The sequence below is a fragment of the Dermacentor variabilis genome, chromosome 6 (genome assembly GCF_050947875.1).
Source record: "Dermacentor variabilis isolate Ectoservices chromosome 6, ASM5094787v1, whole genome shotgun sequence".
NCBI lineage: Eukaryota > Metazoa > Arthropoda > Arachnida > Ixodida > Ixodidae > Dermacentor > Dermacentor variabilis.
Window position 1 is genome coordinate 16,674,261 of NC_134573.1, and position 15,567 is coordinate 16,689,827.

Consider the following 15,567-nt stretch of genomic DNA (forward strand, 5'->3'; position numbering starts at 1 on the left):
TTACATGTCCTGCACATGCCCATTTCCTTTTCTTGATTTCAACTAAGATGTCATTAACTCGCGTTTGTTCCCTCACCCAATCTGCTCTTTTCTTATCCCTTAATGTTACACCCATCATTCTTCTTTCCATAGCTCGTTGCGTCTTCCTCAATTTAAGTAGAACCCTTTTCGTAAGCCTCCAGGTTTCTGCCCCGTACGTGAGTACTGGTAAGACACAGCAGTTATAAACATTTCTCTTGAGGGATAATGGCAACCTACTGTTCATGATCTGAGAATGCCTGCCAGACGCACCCCAGCCCATTCTTATTCTTCTGATTATTTCCGTCTCATGATCCGGATCCGCCGTCACTACCTGTCCTAAGTAGATGTATTCCCTTACGACTTCCAGTGCCTCGCTGCCTATTGTAAATTGCTGTTCTCTTCCGAGACTGTTAAGCATTACTTTAGTTTTCTGCAGATTAATTTTTAGAACCACTCTTCTGCTTTGCCTCTCCAGGTCAGTGAGGATGCATTGCAATTGGTCCCCTGAGTTACTAAGCAAGGCAATTTCATCAGCGAATCGCAAGTTGCTAAGGTATTCTCCATTAACTTTTATCCCCAATTCTTCCCACTCCAGGTCTCTGAATACCTCCTGGAAACATGCTGTGAATAGCATTGGAGAGATCGTATCTCACTGTCTGACGCCTTTCTTTATTGGGATTTTGTTGCTTTCTTTGTGGAGGTCTACGGTGGCTGTGGAGCCGCTATAGATATCTTCCAGTATTTTTACATATGGCTCATCTACACCCTGATTCCGTAATGCCTCCATGACTGCTGAGGTTTCGACTGAATCAAACGCTTTCTCTTAATCAATGAAAGTTATATATAAGGGTTGGTTATATTCCGCACATTTCTCTATCACTTGATTGATAGTGTGAATATGGTCTATTGTTGAGTAGCCTTTACGGAATCCTGCCTGGTCCTTTGGTTGACAGAAGTCTAAGGTGTTCCTGATTCTATTTGCGATTACCTTAGTAAATACTTTGTAGGCAACGGACAGTAAGCTGATCGGTCTATAATTTTTCAAGTCTTTGTCGTCCCCTTTCTTATGGATTAGGATTATGTTAGCGTTCTTCCAAGATTCCGGTACGCTCGAGGTCATGAGGCATTCCGTATACAGGGTGTCCAGTTTCTCTAGAACAATCTGCCCACCATCCTTCAACAAATCTGCTGTTACCTGATCCTCCCCAGCTGCCTTCCCCCTTTGCATAGCTCCCAAGGCTTTCTTTACTTCTTCCGGCGTTACTGGTGGGATGTCAAATTCCTCTAGACTATTCTCTCTTCCATTAGCGTCGTGGGTGCCACTGGTACTGTATAAATCTCTATAGAACTCCTCAGCCACTTGAACTATCTCATCCATATTAGTAATGATATTGCCGGCTTTGTCTCTTAAGGCGTACATCTGATTCCTGCCTATTCCTAGTTTCTTCTTCACTGCTTTTAGGCTTCCTCCGTTCCTGAGAGCATGTTCAATTCTATCCATACTACACTTCTTTGTGTCAGCTGTCTTACGCTTGTTGATTAACTTGGAAAGTTCTGACAGTTCTATTCTAGCTGTAGGGTTAGAGGTTTTCATACATTGGCGTTTCTTGATCAGATCTTTCGTCTCCTGCGATAGCTTGCTGGTATCCTGTCTAACTAAGTTAGCACCGACTTCTATTGCACACTCCTTAATGATGCCCATAAGATTGTCGTTCATACCTTCAACACTAAGGTCCTCTTCCCCAGTTGAAGACGAATACCTGTTCTGTAGCTTGATCTGGAATTCCTCTACTTTCCCTCTTACAGCTAACTCATTGATCGGCTTCTTATGTACTAGTTTCTTCCGTTCTCTCCTCAGGTCTAGGCTAATTCGAGATCTTACCATACTATGGTCACTGCAACGCACCTTGCTGAGCACGTCCACATCTTGTATGATGCCAGGGTTAGCGCAGAGTATGAAGTCTCCTTTTTAGTCTCGCCGTTCGGGCTCCTCCACGCCCACTTTCGGCTATCGCGCTTGCGGAAGAAGGTATTCATTATCCGCACATTATTCTGTTCCGCAAACTCCACTAATAACTCTCCCCTGCTATTCCTAGTGCTTATGCCATATTCCCCCACTGCCTTGTCTCCAGCCTGCTTCTTGCCTACCTTGGCATTGAAGTCGCCCATCAGTATAATGTATTTTGTTTTCACTCTGCCCATCGCCGATTCCGCGTCTTCATAAAAGCTTTCGACTTCCTGGTCATGACTGGATGTAGGGGCGTAGACCTGTACAACCTTCATTTTGTACCTCTTATTAAGTTTCACAACAAGACCTGCCACCCTCTCGTTAATGCTATAGAAATCCTGTATGTTACCAGCTATATCCTTATTAATCAGGAAGCCGACTCCTAGTTCTCGTCTCTCCACTAAGCCCCGGTAGCACAGAATGTGACCGCTTTTTAGCACTGTTATATGCTTCATTTGTCTTCCTAACCTCACTGAGCCCTATTATATCCCATTTAATGCCCGAATTCCTCCAATAGCACTGCAAGACTCGCCTTACTAGACAACATTCTAGCGTTAAACGTTGCCAGGTTCAGATTCCAATGGCGGCCTGTCCGGATCCAGAGATTCGTAACACCATCTGCTGCGTCACAGGTCTGACTGCCGCTGTAGTCAGTTGCTTCGCAGCTGCTGGGGACTGAGGGCCGGGGTTTAATTGTGTTCATATAGGAGGTTGTGGCCAAGTACTGCACCAGGGTGGCCAATCCTGCTCTGGTGAAGGAGTGCGTTACCGGTTCTGGTCACCGGGATTAGGCCGCACTCCAGGCCTGTTTATGCAATTTTATCAACACGCGGATTTTTTTCTTAGTCCGGTGGAAAATTGCGCGGCACCGGGATTCGAACCACGGACCTCTTGCACGCGAGCCGGGTGTTCTACTTCCACGCCACCGCTGCATTGTCTGACCTTGCTGAACTTGCCGGACGACTGGAAAAAGGCCCATGTCGTACCAATCTTTAACAATGGCGACCACTCCCAGGCTATAAATTATCGCCCCATTTTTCTGACCAGCATTCCTTGAAAACTACTAGAGCATATTATCTCATCCAACCTGATGGCTAACCTGCAATCTATCAACTTGTTTTACCCTCACCAGCACGGCTTCAGAAAACTATTTTCATGCGAGACCCAACTCGCCGAGTTCACCCATGACATTCTGCAATTCATGGACCTTCATTTGCAGATTGAAGCCATTTTCTTCGATTACTCGAAAGCATTCGACTGTGTTTCGCACAATCACCTACTTCAAAAACTCGCATCTATCGGAATCCCAAATAGCTTGCTTACCTGGCTTGAACACTGCTTAAGGGGCGTTTCCGCATAACTATTACGTCAAACTCTTGCCTTTGCTTCGAGTTGACAAATTCGACTTCGCCCTGCCATCTGCTAGCCACCTGGTTAGCTCAGATGGTAGAGCGGCTGCTCCGGAAAGGCGGTGGTCCCGGGTTCGAGTACCGCATCAGGATGAATTTTTCTTCAACTGCGAGGCTTTTCTTTCGAGGAACCCGTATGGGTTTCCTTTGTAGCAGGCACGTACCCAGGGGGGGAGGGTCCGGGGGGGCCCGCCCCCCCCCCCCCCGAAATCAAGTGGCATACCACCCCCCTCCCCACCCAGGCCACTACTCCTCACACATTCCTAAAGCGCCGCCAGATCAATGTTGAGACTTGGCAGCTATTCATCGGTCAGCATTATGCTGCCTTTTTCACTCCTTTTAGATGGCGGTAGTTATCGGCATCTCTTGTAATGTGAAGGACACTTATCTCATAGATTCCGCACCCGCGCGATTAACTCGAGATGCGTTCAGTTGTCACCATCTATTCAACCGTCACGCGCATACCTGTTGCTTTTGTTAGTTCAACCTTCTTTGTTTAGGCTGATCCTGGGACCAGGAGAGGGATGCGGCTGTTACTCAGCTGGTCTGTACTCTCGTGGAACGAGTTGCGGCCGGAGAAAACGCCAATTGCGTTTAACTTTTCCCTTTGCTTCATTATTTTCTCGAGTTACGGCTCGCCGCGACGCTGGCAGATGCCGGGAACCATATACACGTGATATAGGTTAGATGAGTTGGGAAATAAAATAATTTAAAATAATACCCTAAATAAATAAATAAAATAAATAAAATAAAATAATAACCCTGCAATAACCCTTAAACCCATAAGCAAGATGACTGTCGCCCGTTACCTCGTCTGTTTTTCCCTTATTGTATAGCACTTTTCGTGCAAAATTGGCAACTGGAAACAAAAATCGCAAGGTGTTGAGAAATTAAGCGATCTACTGAGAGAGCCAAGGCAACAACCAAACTGCAAGGAAAAGCGAATAATAAGAAAAGTTAACCATTGTTTATGAGAATATTTATGGATCAACATCTTTTTATTTAAGAAGGAAGTAGAGGAAACGCCGCCGGAAGTGGAGAACAATTACTTGTTTTGAATAACGCTTCTACAGTTATCGGTCGAGTCGCCTCACGTAGCCACTTCTCTGCTGTGCTTATGTGGGTGTTTTTCTAACCTTTCGCGGTGAGCGCAGTACGTCTAGAATCGCAGAGTCCTGCGCTCTACGCGGTCGTATGGGGCTGGCGGCCGCATAGCGTTACGCAATTCGCGGAACTGTCAAAACTGATCAACAAGGCGAAAATAACTGATATTCGAAACATGAGAAAGACTGAAGAAACCGTAAAATATCAAGGCAGCCTGAAATCAGTGAAAAAGAAACCTGGCATAGGACAAACCATGATGTATGCACTAAACGATAAGAAGGATAATATGATCAGCAATCTCGAAGATATAGTGAAAACAGCGGAAAAATTCTAAGCTGACCTGTATACAGTACCCAGAGGAGTCACGATACCTCACTTAGAAACAGTAATGAAAAGGATACAGAAACTCTTCTATAACTAGCGATGAGGTCAGAAGGGCCCTGCAAGACATGAAACGATGAAGAGCGGGAGGAGAAGGTGGAATAACAGTCGATTTAATCAAAGATGGAGGAGAAATAATGCTTGGAAAACTGGCGGCTCTTGATACGAAGTATCTATCGGCTGCATGGGTCCCAGAAAACTGGAAGAATGCAGACATTATACTAATCCACAAAAAAAAGGAAACGGTAAAGAATTGAAAAATTATAGGACCATTAGCTTGCTCCCAGTATTATACAAAATATTTACCAAAATAATCTCCAATAGAATAAGGGCAACACTCGATTTTACCAACCAAGGGAACAGGCTGGCTTCAGGAAGAGATACCTTATACAATGGATCACATCCATGTCATCAATCAGGTTATCGTGAAATCTGCAGAGTACAATAAGCCTCTCTATGTGGCTTATATTGATTACGAAAATGCATTTGATTCAGTAGAGTTACCAGCCGTCATAGAGGCACTACGTATTTAAGGAGTACAGAACGCTTACATAAAAAGCTTCGAAAATATTGCTACATGCGTGTGGTATTTGTTTGTTGGACCGAGGTGCGTGGGCGCCATCACTCCAGAAAAGAGGAGGAAGAACGAACTGGGCTCGCGCTGTGAATCTGACCGGTCTTCGCTGCAACCGTTGTTGTAAATATAATATGTAAATAGTTTCTCGTCTTACTGACTCGTCCTTCGCGTAAGAATATCTACAGAGGTTCTACAGCTACCTTAATTCTACACAAGAAAAGCAGGGAGATACCTATAGAGAAAGGGGTCAGACAGGGAGACAATTTCCCCAAAGGTATTCACTGCGTGCTTAGAAGAATTCAAGCTATTAAACTGGGAAGGCTTAGGACTAAAGATCGATGGCAAATATCTCAGCAACCTTCGGTTTGCCGATGACATTGTTCTATTCAACAACAATGCAGACGAGTTACAACAAATGATTGGAGACCTTAACAGAGAGTGTGTAAGAGTGTGGTTGAATATTAATATGCAGAAGATGAAGATAATGATAAATAGCCGGGCAAAGGAACAAGAGATCAGGATCGCCAGTCGACCACTGGAGACTGTGAAGGAGTACGTTTACCTAGGTCAACTAATCACAGGGAACCCTGATCATGAGAAGGGAATTCACAGAAGAATAAAAATCGGTTGGATCGCATACGGCAGACATTGCCAGCTCCTGACTGGAAGCTTACCATTATTATTGAAAAGTAAGGTGTGCAATCAGTGCATTTTGTCAGTGCTGACATATGGGGCAGAGACTTGAGAGCAAGTTAAGGACCGCGCAAAGAGTGATCGAACGAAGATTGCTAGGCATAACGTTAAGAGAGAGAAAGAGAGCGGTTTGGATCAGAGAGCGAACTGGTATTGACGATATTCTAATTGACATCAAGAGGAAAAAAATGTAGTTGGGCAGGTCATGTAATGCGCCGGTTAGATAACCGTTGGACCATTAGGGTTACAGAATGGGTACCAAGAGAAGGAAAACGCAATCGAGGACGACAAAAGACTAGGTGGAGCGATGAAATTAGAAAATTCGTGGGCGCTAGTTGGAATCGGTTGGCGCAGGACAGGGGTAATTGGAGATCGCAGGGAGAGGCCTTCGTCCTGCAGTGGACATAAAACAGGCTGATGATGATGATCCCCCCCCCCCGAAATAATATCCTGGATACGTGCCTGCTTTGTAGCAATTGCTACGATTGGGTAGATGTCTAATTTTCCCTTTATTAATTAAGGTAAATTAGTTGAAAAAATAGGCAAGGTACGATGTCCACGATATCTGCAGGAAGGATAGCTTTGGTTCAGCTTTTTAACACGGTAGAAAACAGTTCTTTCACAAAGAAACTGAACGCCGAACCATCTGGAAGCACGACTATTGAAGCGTTGGCCGAAATACGTTCCGGGGACGTCTGTAGTGGAATAAACCCCAAATTAGGCATTGGACGGATGTCCTATTTGTCTACAAAACGCTGCACGACTATTGGGACACGATGTCGCACGGACGAATTGTGTTACGCCCCTTTTTGAGTAGTGCCAATCAGCGTCTTTGTCCCAGCCGGCGTAGACTCGTACCGGCCGAGTTTAGAAACAGTTTGGCGCTCGCCTTTTGCGTCACTAAGCGTCAAACATCCCGTTCAGAAACAGCGGCACGGGGTGGCCCACAAGAGCCGGCCATTCCGATCCGGAAGGGCTCACACGTTCCAGCTGGGCCTGCTCCTTATAGACGTTGTCGAGGGATCAAATACATGAATAATAACTGCATCGTCACTGCCAAAGATGCTGCAAACGAATTCTTGAACGCTACGCACTGTCAAGACCTATAAAATATGTATTTTTTCATAGAAGAATATATTCGTACGTCCCAAAAATTGTGCTAGAAGTAACTGATATCAATGCTTCCACCTTTTTTGCCTATTTAATAAGTAAACAAAATATCACACCAACTTTACAACTATACAAGTTCGAAACCAGCAAGGCAGTGCATAAAGCTGATATGAAAAACGTCAAGGCCATGAAATGAACAAATTGAGGACAAATATTTAAAGAAGGTTGTAATTCAAGAACCTTAATTGTTTATACGAGGGGAAGTAAAAAAGTAAAGGGACTTTGGAGAAAAGGTACATTTACTTTAACGATAGAAAACTGAAACATACATTATCTTTCCACGTAAACACCCTGCACTTCAACGCGCTTTGCCCAACATTCCACAATGTTTTATTCCGTCGGAAAAAAAGTTTTTTGGTTGCATTTGTAACCAATTTTGCACCGCCTCAATGACTTCTGCATCGGCTTCAAATCCCCTTCAATGGTCCAAAGATGCGAAAATTACTTGCAGCCAGGTCTGGACTGTATGGCGCGTGTTCTAGCAATTCGAATCCCAACTTGATCCTTTATTGTTTCGGCCGTCCATATGGCGGAATGTGGCCGACCGTTATCTTGCTGCAGGATAACACCTTTTCGCAGTTTTCCACGACGTTTGGATCTGATTGCAGATTTCGGTTTAGTTCGCAACACATCGCAATAGTTCTCACTGTCCACAGTAGGGTGAAATGAACGGCTACCACACCTTCCATGTCCCAGAATAGTGTTAGCATAAACTTACCAGCTGATGGTCGACGTTTAAACTTCTTGATTTCTGGTGATGATGAGTGTTTCCAAACCATGCTCGCGGCCTTACTTCCCGATTCATGATGATGTATCCAAGTTTGATCTACATTAACAATTTGCTGTAAAATTGCATCTCCCACGCACGATAACGGGCCAAATGCTTCGAGAGTAGTCCAACTTTTGTGCCTTATGCTGCGCTGACAACTCTTTCGGGACCCACCTTGCACGCACTTTCAGAAAATTTAGCCTGTCATGCAAGACGGAATACGCTGAACCATGACTGATATGTTAAGCAATGGCGATTTCGTCGAGTGTGATGCGTCTGTTTTCCATCACTATACTCTCAACGACTTTCAAATTGTCCTCAGTCTTTGCCATCGATGGCCTGCCCGATCTTTCCTCGTCACACAAATAAGTTCTTCCCTGTCTGAAACGCTCTATCCATTCTTAGATATCGCTTCGAGATAACGACTATACTGCGCTTGCATTCGACGAATAATTTCCGCAGGTTTAACACCTTCCGCAATACGAATCACTGCCTTCACTTCCTCCATGGTGCAGATCGACAATGGAGCCGCCATGTTTAACGACGCGGGAATAAGAGTGACACGTTCCATAAAAGTTTTGCCAGTGTTACCAAACCCTAGTGCGAGGAGTTGCAAAAGTCCCTTCACTTTTTGACTTCCCTTCGCATTTTGTACATATGCAACGGCCATGGAAAGATTTCAATGACGCTATCCTTTGTTCGAATGTATTGCGCAGGAGCAGCTGTCACCGGTCGTGTATTGCGAGTAACTGCACCAAAATTATGGTCACAACAGAGATCACATACAGAAAGAAGGAGTTCTGCAAAATATACATTAGAAATGCGAATATACAATGGAATATACAAATGTGAAGATACAGCTTGATAAATGGCAAAAAGGTCTCACTGGAAACAAAGTTCAATGCATGCATACACAAAACCTCGCAGCAAGATATTTACATATACGTATAAGTTTCCAATAAACCGATGTATCTAAGCGAAAGCCAGTTTATATAATGCGTCAAAAAAGGCCAACGTTGCGCAATCACAGAGCAAAGAATCATTATACCCGCCCCCCTCCCTGATGCATCGCGGCCAGCATTTCCCGGTAAACATTACGGTTACATACGCTCCAGTTGCCGGGAAGCGTGCGAAGCAGTCGGAGATATTCAAATGTTATCGCGTTCCACTTTTAAAGGCGAATCTCAAACGTCTTCCAAATTTTCCCTCTTGCGGACACAAGACAGCCACTATCGTCGGCTCACCCCCCCCTGCTCCCCCCCCCCAACGGTTTCACTCGCGCATACATGATGTTATCGCCCTTGGAGCTTATACTCAACATGACACGACGGCAGGAACGCGCCTGGACTGTACGAATAATTACTATCGCAATAATAAAAGAGTATCCAGCAAATGGGGAGCCCCGTGGCCCGTCACTTTCCGCAAAAGAAGAAGTAACAAAATTGAAGCTTGCCCCAATTTGCTGCGCCGCAACAATGTCCTTTCTTCTTTTGTGAGGCGGGGACACCGGGATTTAAAAAAAAACGCAAAGGAACGCATGTTGGCCACAATCGAATGCCTACTGTGGGCACCTGATGTGGCTACCGAAGGAATATCGAAGAAAACGAGAGACGCTTGGCCCACAGAGATCCATACGCATACTGATGAGTGGCCTACGACAAAAGACCTTCCGGAGAGGTTGCAATAACATCGAAGTGAAGGTGATGCCCTCAAGCGAACACGTTTGAATCCGTCTTATCCCCACAGTCATGACGGCGAGCGACCATTGTTTCTTTTTCTGATCTGTTAGCCAGAAAGCGTCCAAAACTCTGCCAGGTAACAATATCCTTGGCCAGAGAAAAACAAACGCGTACCGAAGTGCGCCGCGCGGTGGTAACACGAGAAAAACGCATGCGCTCTAGCTGTCTCTGGCAGCCCGCGGGTAGCGAGAACAAGAAAATTGAAGAGATAAAAAGTGTAGTTACCTCTCCTAGCTTTAGTGTATTGCCATGTATGCTTTGGCACAGGTGAAAAAAAGAATGATATTCACTTCTGTGAGATGACGGCACAAATGAACCACCACAACACTTCGTCTCATCGGACCTCTCTGCGTGCTTTGCCAGCTTGTCTGATAGTGTGTTGATTGGGCTTGTCTCGTTGTATGGTCCGATGTACGACTTTAGAAAAGTCAATGGACCTTGTGCCATACTACCAGCACCACGTGGCTCAGCACAATGTGTTGGCGGACTAGTTGGTGCGGATCCATAAATACTTCGTTTAGCGCAAAACAACGGACACAATGTCCTGTCGCCTTTTCTTGTGTCCGTTGTTTTGCGAAGTATTTATGGAACCACGTGGCTACCACGAGGCGACGGGAGCTCCCATTTCTCCGCGACGAATAAAGAATTCGACACGGGAGGCGACTTCAAGAAGCGCCCAGCCATCTCCGCGACGAATCAATTCCACGCGGGCGACGTCATCACCCTGCCCCGCCTGGTTGCTGCCGACGAGAACTCGCCCACACTGGTTCCTGCCGACGTGGGGTCGCCGAAGGGATTTAAGGGAGAACCGGCCCATTGTGAGGAGGGAGAGTCGCTTCCAGCCGCGCAGTCGGTCTGATGCTGCCTGTGCGCTATCATCCACTATCCGTAACTATTATGTAAAGTTTTTCGTTTCTTCTTCGTCTGCGGAACGAGCCCGTCTTTCTTCCTCCACCCCGAAGTATCAACAACCTTTGGCATCAAATGTTTTATGAGAACATTAAATCTCCAATGTTCCGGAATTAAAAATCTAAATATCGACTTTGGAAATGTCAATGGTCCTTTTGCATCAAAAGTTTGAGAACTTTATGCCCATAATGTTTCCAAATTGAAATCCATGCTCTCCGTAGATTCCGCGGCCTCTGCGAGATGCCGCGACGAGCCCACTCGCCATCTAAACGCCCCTGAAACTGTGCTCGGATGGGGCTCCTTGAGTTATGTGACCGCAGGTGCAAGGACGAAATCCTTTTTCGAGTTTTTTCGAGTATCAAAAAGACCCATTCTAGACAAAACCCAGAATGATTTCCGGCGCCGGGGTTGTTTTTGTCGGCAGTGCATGACAGCACGACAAAATTTCTGGAGGGGGGGGCTGAAGCCCCATAAGCCCCCCCCCCCCCCCCGTGGTTATGCCCCTGTGAGCCATCACCATTAACGGTGCCGCACTGCGCGCCTTATTAATACGTAAATCAACTTGGTTTGTAATATGGCGAAGAAATAGTTGCGAGCGATTTCTTGCGTCTCGTTCGTGTAATTTCATTCAAACTACTTCTGCCTTTCCCCTTATATAAGGTATCCGTCTTCCGTCAATAAAATTTAGTTGACAGTCAGCGCTTGTGTCTCGTCCTTGGAACTTTGTGGATGCATGTGTTGGCGCTGTTACAATTTTTATGTCGTTCGTGTAAACCGACTAACGAGCGGCGCGGAAGAAGGGTCCAATACTAGGAAAGCAGTTGTTACACTGCACGTGTGCATCGAGTAGACATCGCCGACAAACCCTTCCAGCAGCAGTATAGACGCCACCAGGGCATTCCATACAGAAAAGGACTTCACTTCGCAAGTTTACATCGGGTTGGCACTCAAATGAGGCAGTCACGTGCACCATGTTTCTGACGGCGGTTTGGTCCAACCGTGCGCCGCCCGAAGCAAACATTACGTCCCACAGTCGGCGAGATCGGGCAGGCGACTTCCTGGAGCCCAAAAGCGCCCTCCCCCCCCCCCCCCCCCCCCCCGCAGACCACGCGTGCGAGGGGCGCAGATGGATGAGCGGGGAAAACCGGCCATTCCGAGCAAGTGCGGACTCAAAGGCGCGCCAGGAAAGCAACAGATTCGCTCCTACGGATCCATTATGGCGATCGTCTGGTATACGCCAATGAGAGACATGGCGTGCCCGCACCAGCGTGTGATTGCACCTAAGCAGACTACCATGCGTTTGCTCTTTGTTGACGCTTTGCGTATTTCTCAGGCGCACATGTCACCTGTACCAACGAGCCCTCGCCTTTGTTTCATCGGTAACACGAGAAGGCGTCCACCAGTCGCAAGATGGCGTGACGCATCTAGCGAGATACCCGAAACTGGTCCGGATTTTATTGAAAGGGGTGCTGGAAGGCTAGCTCTGGGTACGCAAGGAAGACCTACAGACGAGGCAGGACAGTATAGGGAGGTCCACAGCAAAATGACTTAATGATATGGCGGAATATACAGATGGTGGTTATCTGAAAGCGTAAGAAAGACATCCAGTAGTTGAACCAACTTGAAAACGCATTTTTCTGGCGTTGCAGACTGATAGCACACGCGACCTGAAATTTGTTGGGGCGCAGGCTTAGTGCAGTCTGTTGAAAGCGCCGTCACCTAGGTGCGAGGGCGCATCGAAACTCGCGGGGGCTGAGTTCTGCCTCTGGACCCGCCAGCGCGCATGATCCCCGCGACGAGATAGAACGGCGTCGCGCTTCGTGGTTCGCCCTGTGTCAGCAATGCGCAGCTGCATTCAGGATGGGCCCTCACGCACAAGGCTAGCAGCGTACGACAATGGTGGGCCGTTCCTTATCGAGAATAAATGCCGATAGCCGTAATCAGTACAAGTATATAAAGCCACTCGTAGATAATTTCCTCAGCGAGCTCGCGATTGCTGGCTATCGAACGATGCGAATAGTGAAACCGGGAGCGCTGTCTCTATGCCACACGAAGCGTGCAAGCCGTGAGACGAGCGGCAAGCTTACGAGCAATCATGCGGACATCACGCGATACACATTTCAAGGTATAGCCTAGAAACAGCTGGTTTGGGCAGTGATCCCTTCGGTATAGGCGGGCGATAAGCGCCACGCATGACGCCAGCACCGGTTCGGTCGGCGATTGGCCATTACGTGTCCCAGCGAATAGTTATAGATTTGACTCTGGCCGGCGAAGGCCGGTGCGTGAAAAAAAAAAAAAAAACGGGCAGCGCCGTTCAGGCCAACGTTTATAATACTTTTTTTTTTTTGTTCAGGCGGCCGTGTTGCTCTCGCAGACGATAAGAACGATGACTCGGAAATAAGCTTGCACGTGCAGCGCGCGATAGCAGTACTCGGCTGCCTACGTAGGAATACGGCGGTCATCGAAACGTGAATCAAGTCGGACGGGTTCGTAGCTGCATGCACTGACCGTGTGATATATGCGCGGAAGGCCTGACGTTCGCGCACAGAAAGTCTTGTCCGCTATCAACCGCACACTGTAACTACGAGAAAGGCTGCGCACTCGAAAGGTCCCCAGCCTTGCAGTGTGCAGGTACGTAAACGCCAGTAATGAATGGGGGCCGCGTAGGGCAGAGCGCCCGCCGACTTCTCCACTGCACGGCTTCAGAGCAGTGGCGTAGGCCTATGCATCCACGCACTCAATGCGCCTCGTGAGCCTACTTTAACTGCCGAGATTTAATTAGTACATTTGCGATGTGGTCTGCTTAAATAACGCAACAAGAAAGCTTCAAATGCGCAGAAACGGTTTACCTGGAGATCCTGCGGAGGTCGCAGTTATCATCCTTTCCGTCACTGCGGCTGAACCACACCTCCAGTAATTTCTCAGTTCCTTCAAAAAAGTCAGAATAATTGTTCTGCACATCCATTTCGACAGCTTGAAGCGTGCGACGGGCTCAGGACGGGAGCACACGCTGCCGCTGCGGCCGCAGGTTCGAACGGGCGGTGGAACGACGGCGATGCACACGAGTCTGGACGAACCGAGTGCGCAAGCTCCAATGCCGGTTGATGTGCGGGCAGCAACAACACACTGAGCAGACGACTGATCGCCGGAAGTCGATCAGTTGACGTGCGTCACATCCTAGGGAAAAACACGCTCATGTCGCGAAGGCTTTGTCACTTACAAAATGATCTCTTTTAAAGCACTCCTAATTTCTCTCTTTTTTTTTAATTCAGTTAGATTGTGCAATATATGAATAGATGCTATAAATTATACAGGTGGTGTCTAAATCCACGGCTCATAGGTGACGTCATAGACAGTCATAGCGTCGCTAGCGTCGTATAATAGCAAAAGCATACTTCAGTTTAGCAGCTCCCTATGCGAGCCCACTGGCCGACGGGGCCGCAACGGGTGTCACTGAAACTACCGGCGCTGCGGTCGCATCTCATGTCATGAGCCGCGAGTCGTCTGCTCCTGCTGCGTCGCGTCGTTTGCACCAACTGGCCTGTAGACGCTTATCCGTCGGTAAATGTAGTTTAGATACGTAGTCTGAGTTTTGTGACAAACCTGCCGCGCTTAAGTAACGGTGACTTCACGGTGTCTGTGCACTATCGGCGCTACAGTGACGTATATATCTCTCACGCAGCGCGCGTCGTCTACTCCTGCGATGTGATCTCTGCGGTGGGTCGTTTCCCCCAACTGGCCTGTGCCGTTCGCTGCCGTTCGCCCTCGAATGATATGCCTAGCTAGTGTTTAGAGGCTGCAACTACACCGCAAATGAGTGGTCGTGCACTGCGATTCCGCATTTCAACTAGCTTTTTCCTTATAAAAGCGCCACGGTGCTCCCTTCAGCGGGGCCTTTATTTTTGCTGCGTATTCTTAAGATATATCGTAATTAAAGACGGCGAGTGCCTGTGCAGACGTAGCGACATTAACGCATCACGCCCAGCAGTCGCTTGAAACAACGCTGTGGTGAATTGATCCACCCCCGTCAAAGCTTCTTTGCCTAATGAATTGACACGTACATGTATTTTTTATAGTTGTCGGCGAAATTATGGGACGTGCAAATGCGTTGGAAGTGATCTGCGAGCAGTGGCAAGGACGAAGTTAAATACTATGAACATATTTAGGCCAAAGCTTAATTCATTTTCTTTTTGACGAACAAAACAAACATCAAACACAATGACACTTTTTTATTTACTTTGTGCACAAAAAAGTAATTTTGAGCAACTTTTGCACAAAGCAATTTTGCCCGCTTTCTGGCTGCTTGCACCTGCTCTGTCAGCGATGTGTTACTGTTTATTTTTTTTAAAAGAAGTCCATGCGCATGACAAGATAGAACTTGACGACATTAGCAGTCACCTCCTCATAATGATTGTCACATCCTAGGGCCGGCACAGATGCTTTGTCTAGCCCGTCCAGGATGCTCCAAAATAAGTCACCAAAACTGCGTTACTGTCGAGCGTGTGACAAATTATTTCTCCTATGTGTTTGATGACGGTGAACATTCTGAAAGACGGTTCACGTAAGCACCCTGGTTTGAATGACCTCAGCTCTGTCAAAAGGCTATGCGAGGGTCGGGGGTCACGCGCACTCGGTGGCACAGAAGCACTTCCCAGTGATTCAACACACCGTTCGCAAGACACAGATTTGGTAACTTTCTTCAGTGTATATCCAGCGAGGTAGTAGACAACCATTTCTTGTGTTCCTGCTTTCTGGTACCCGTGGTCGCTCAAGTCATCCATGTGGCC

General features: G+C 47.1%; 1 protein-coding gene across 1 annotated transcript in view; it reads right to left on the bottom strand.

The window, feature by feature from the left end:
- The window catches only part of SamDC (S-adenosylmethionine decarboxylase), a 162,199-nt gene extending 148,299 nt beyond the window's left edge, over positions 1-13,900 (bottom strand). The window contains exon 1 of the mRNA XM_075694810.1: positions 13,630-13,900. Coding sequence (XP_075550925.1) covers positions 13,630-13,745 — 116 coding nt within the window. The 5' untranslated portion in view covers positions 13,746-13,900. The remainder of the gene's footprint in view (positions 1-13,629) is intronic.
- Between the last annotated feature and the right edge of the window lie 1,667 nt (positions 13,901-15,567).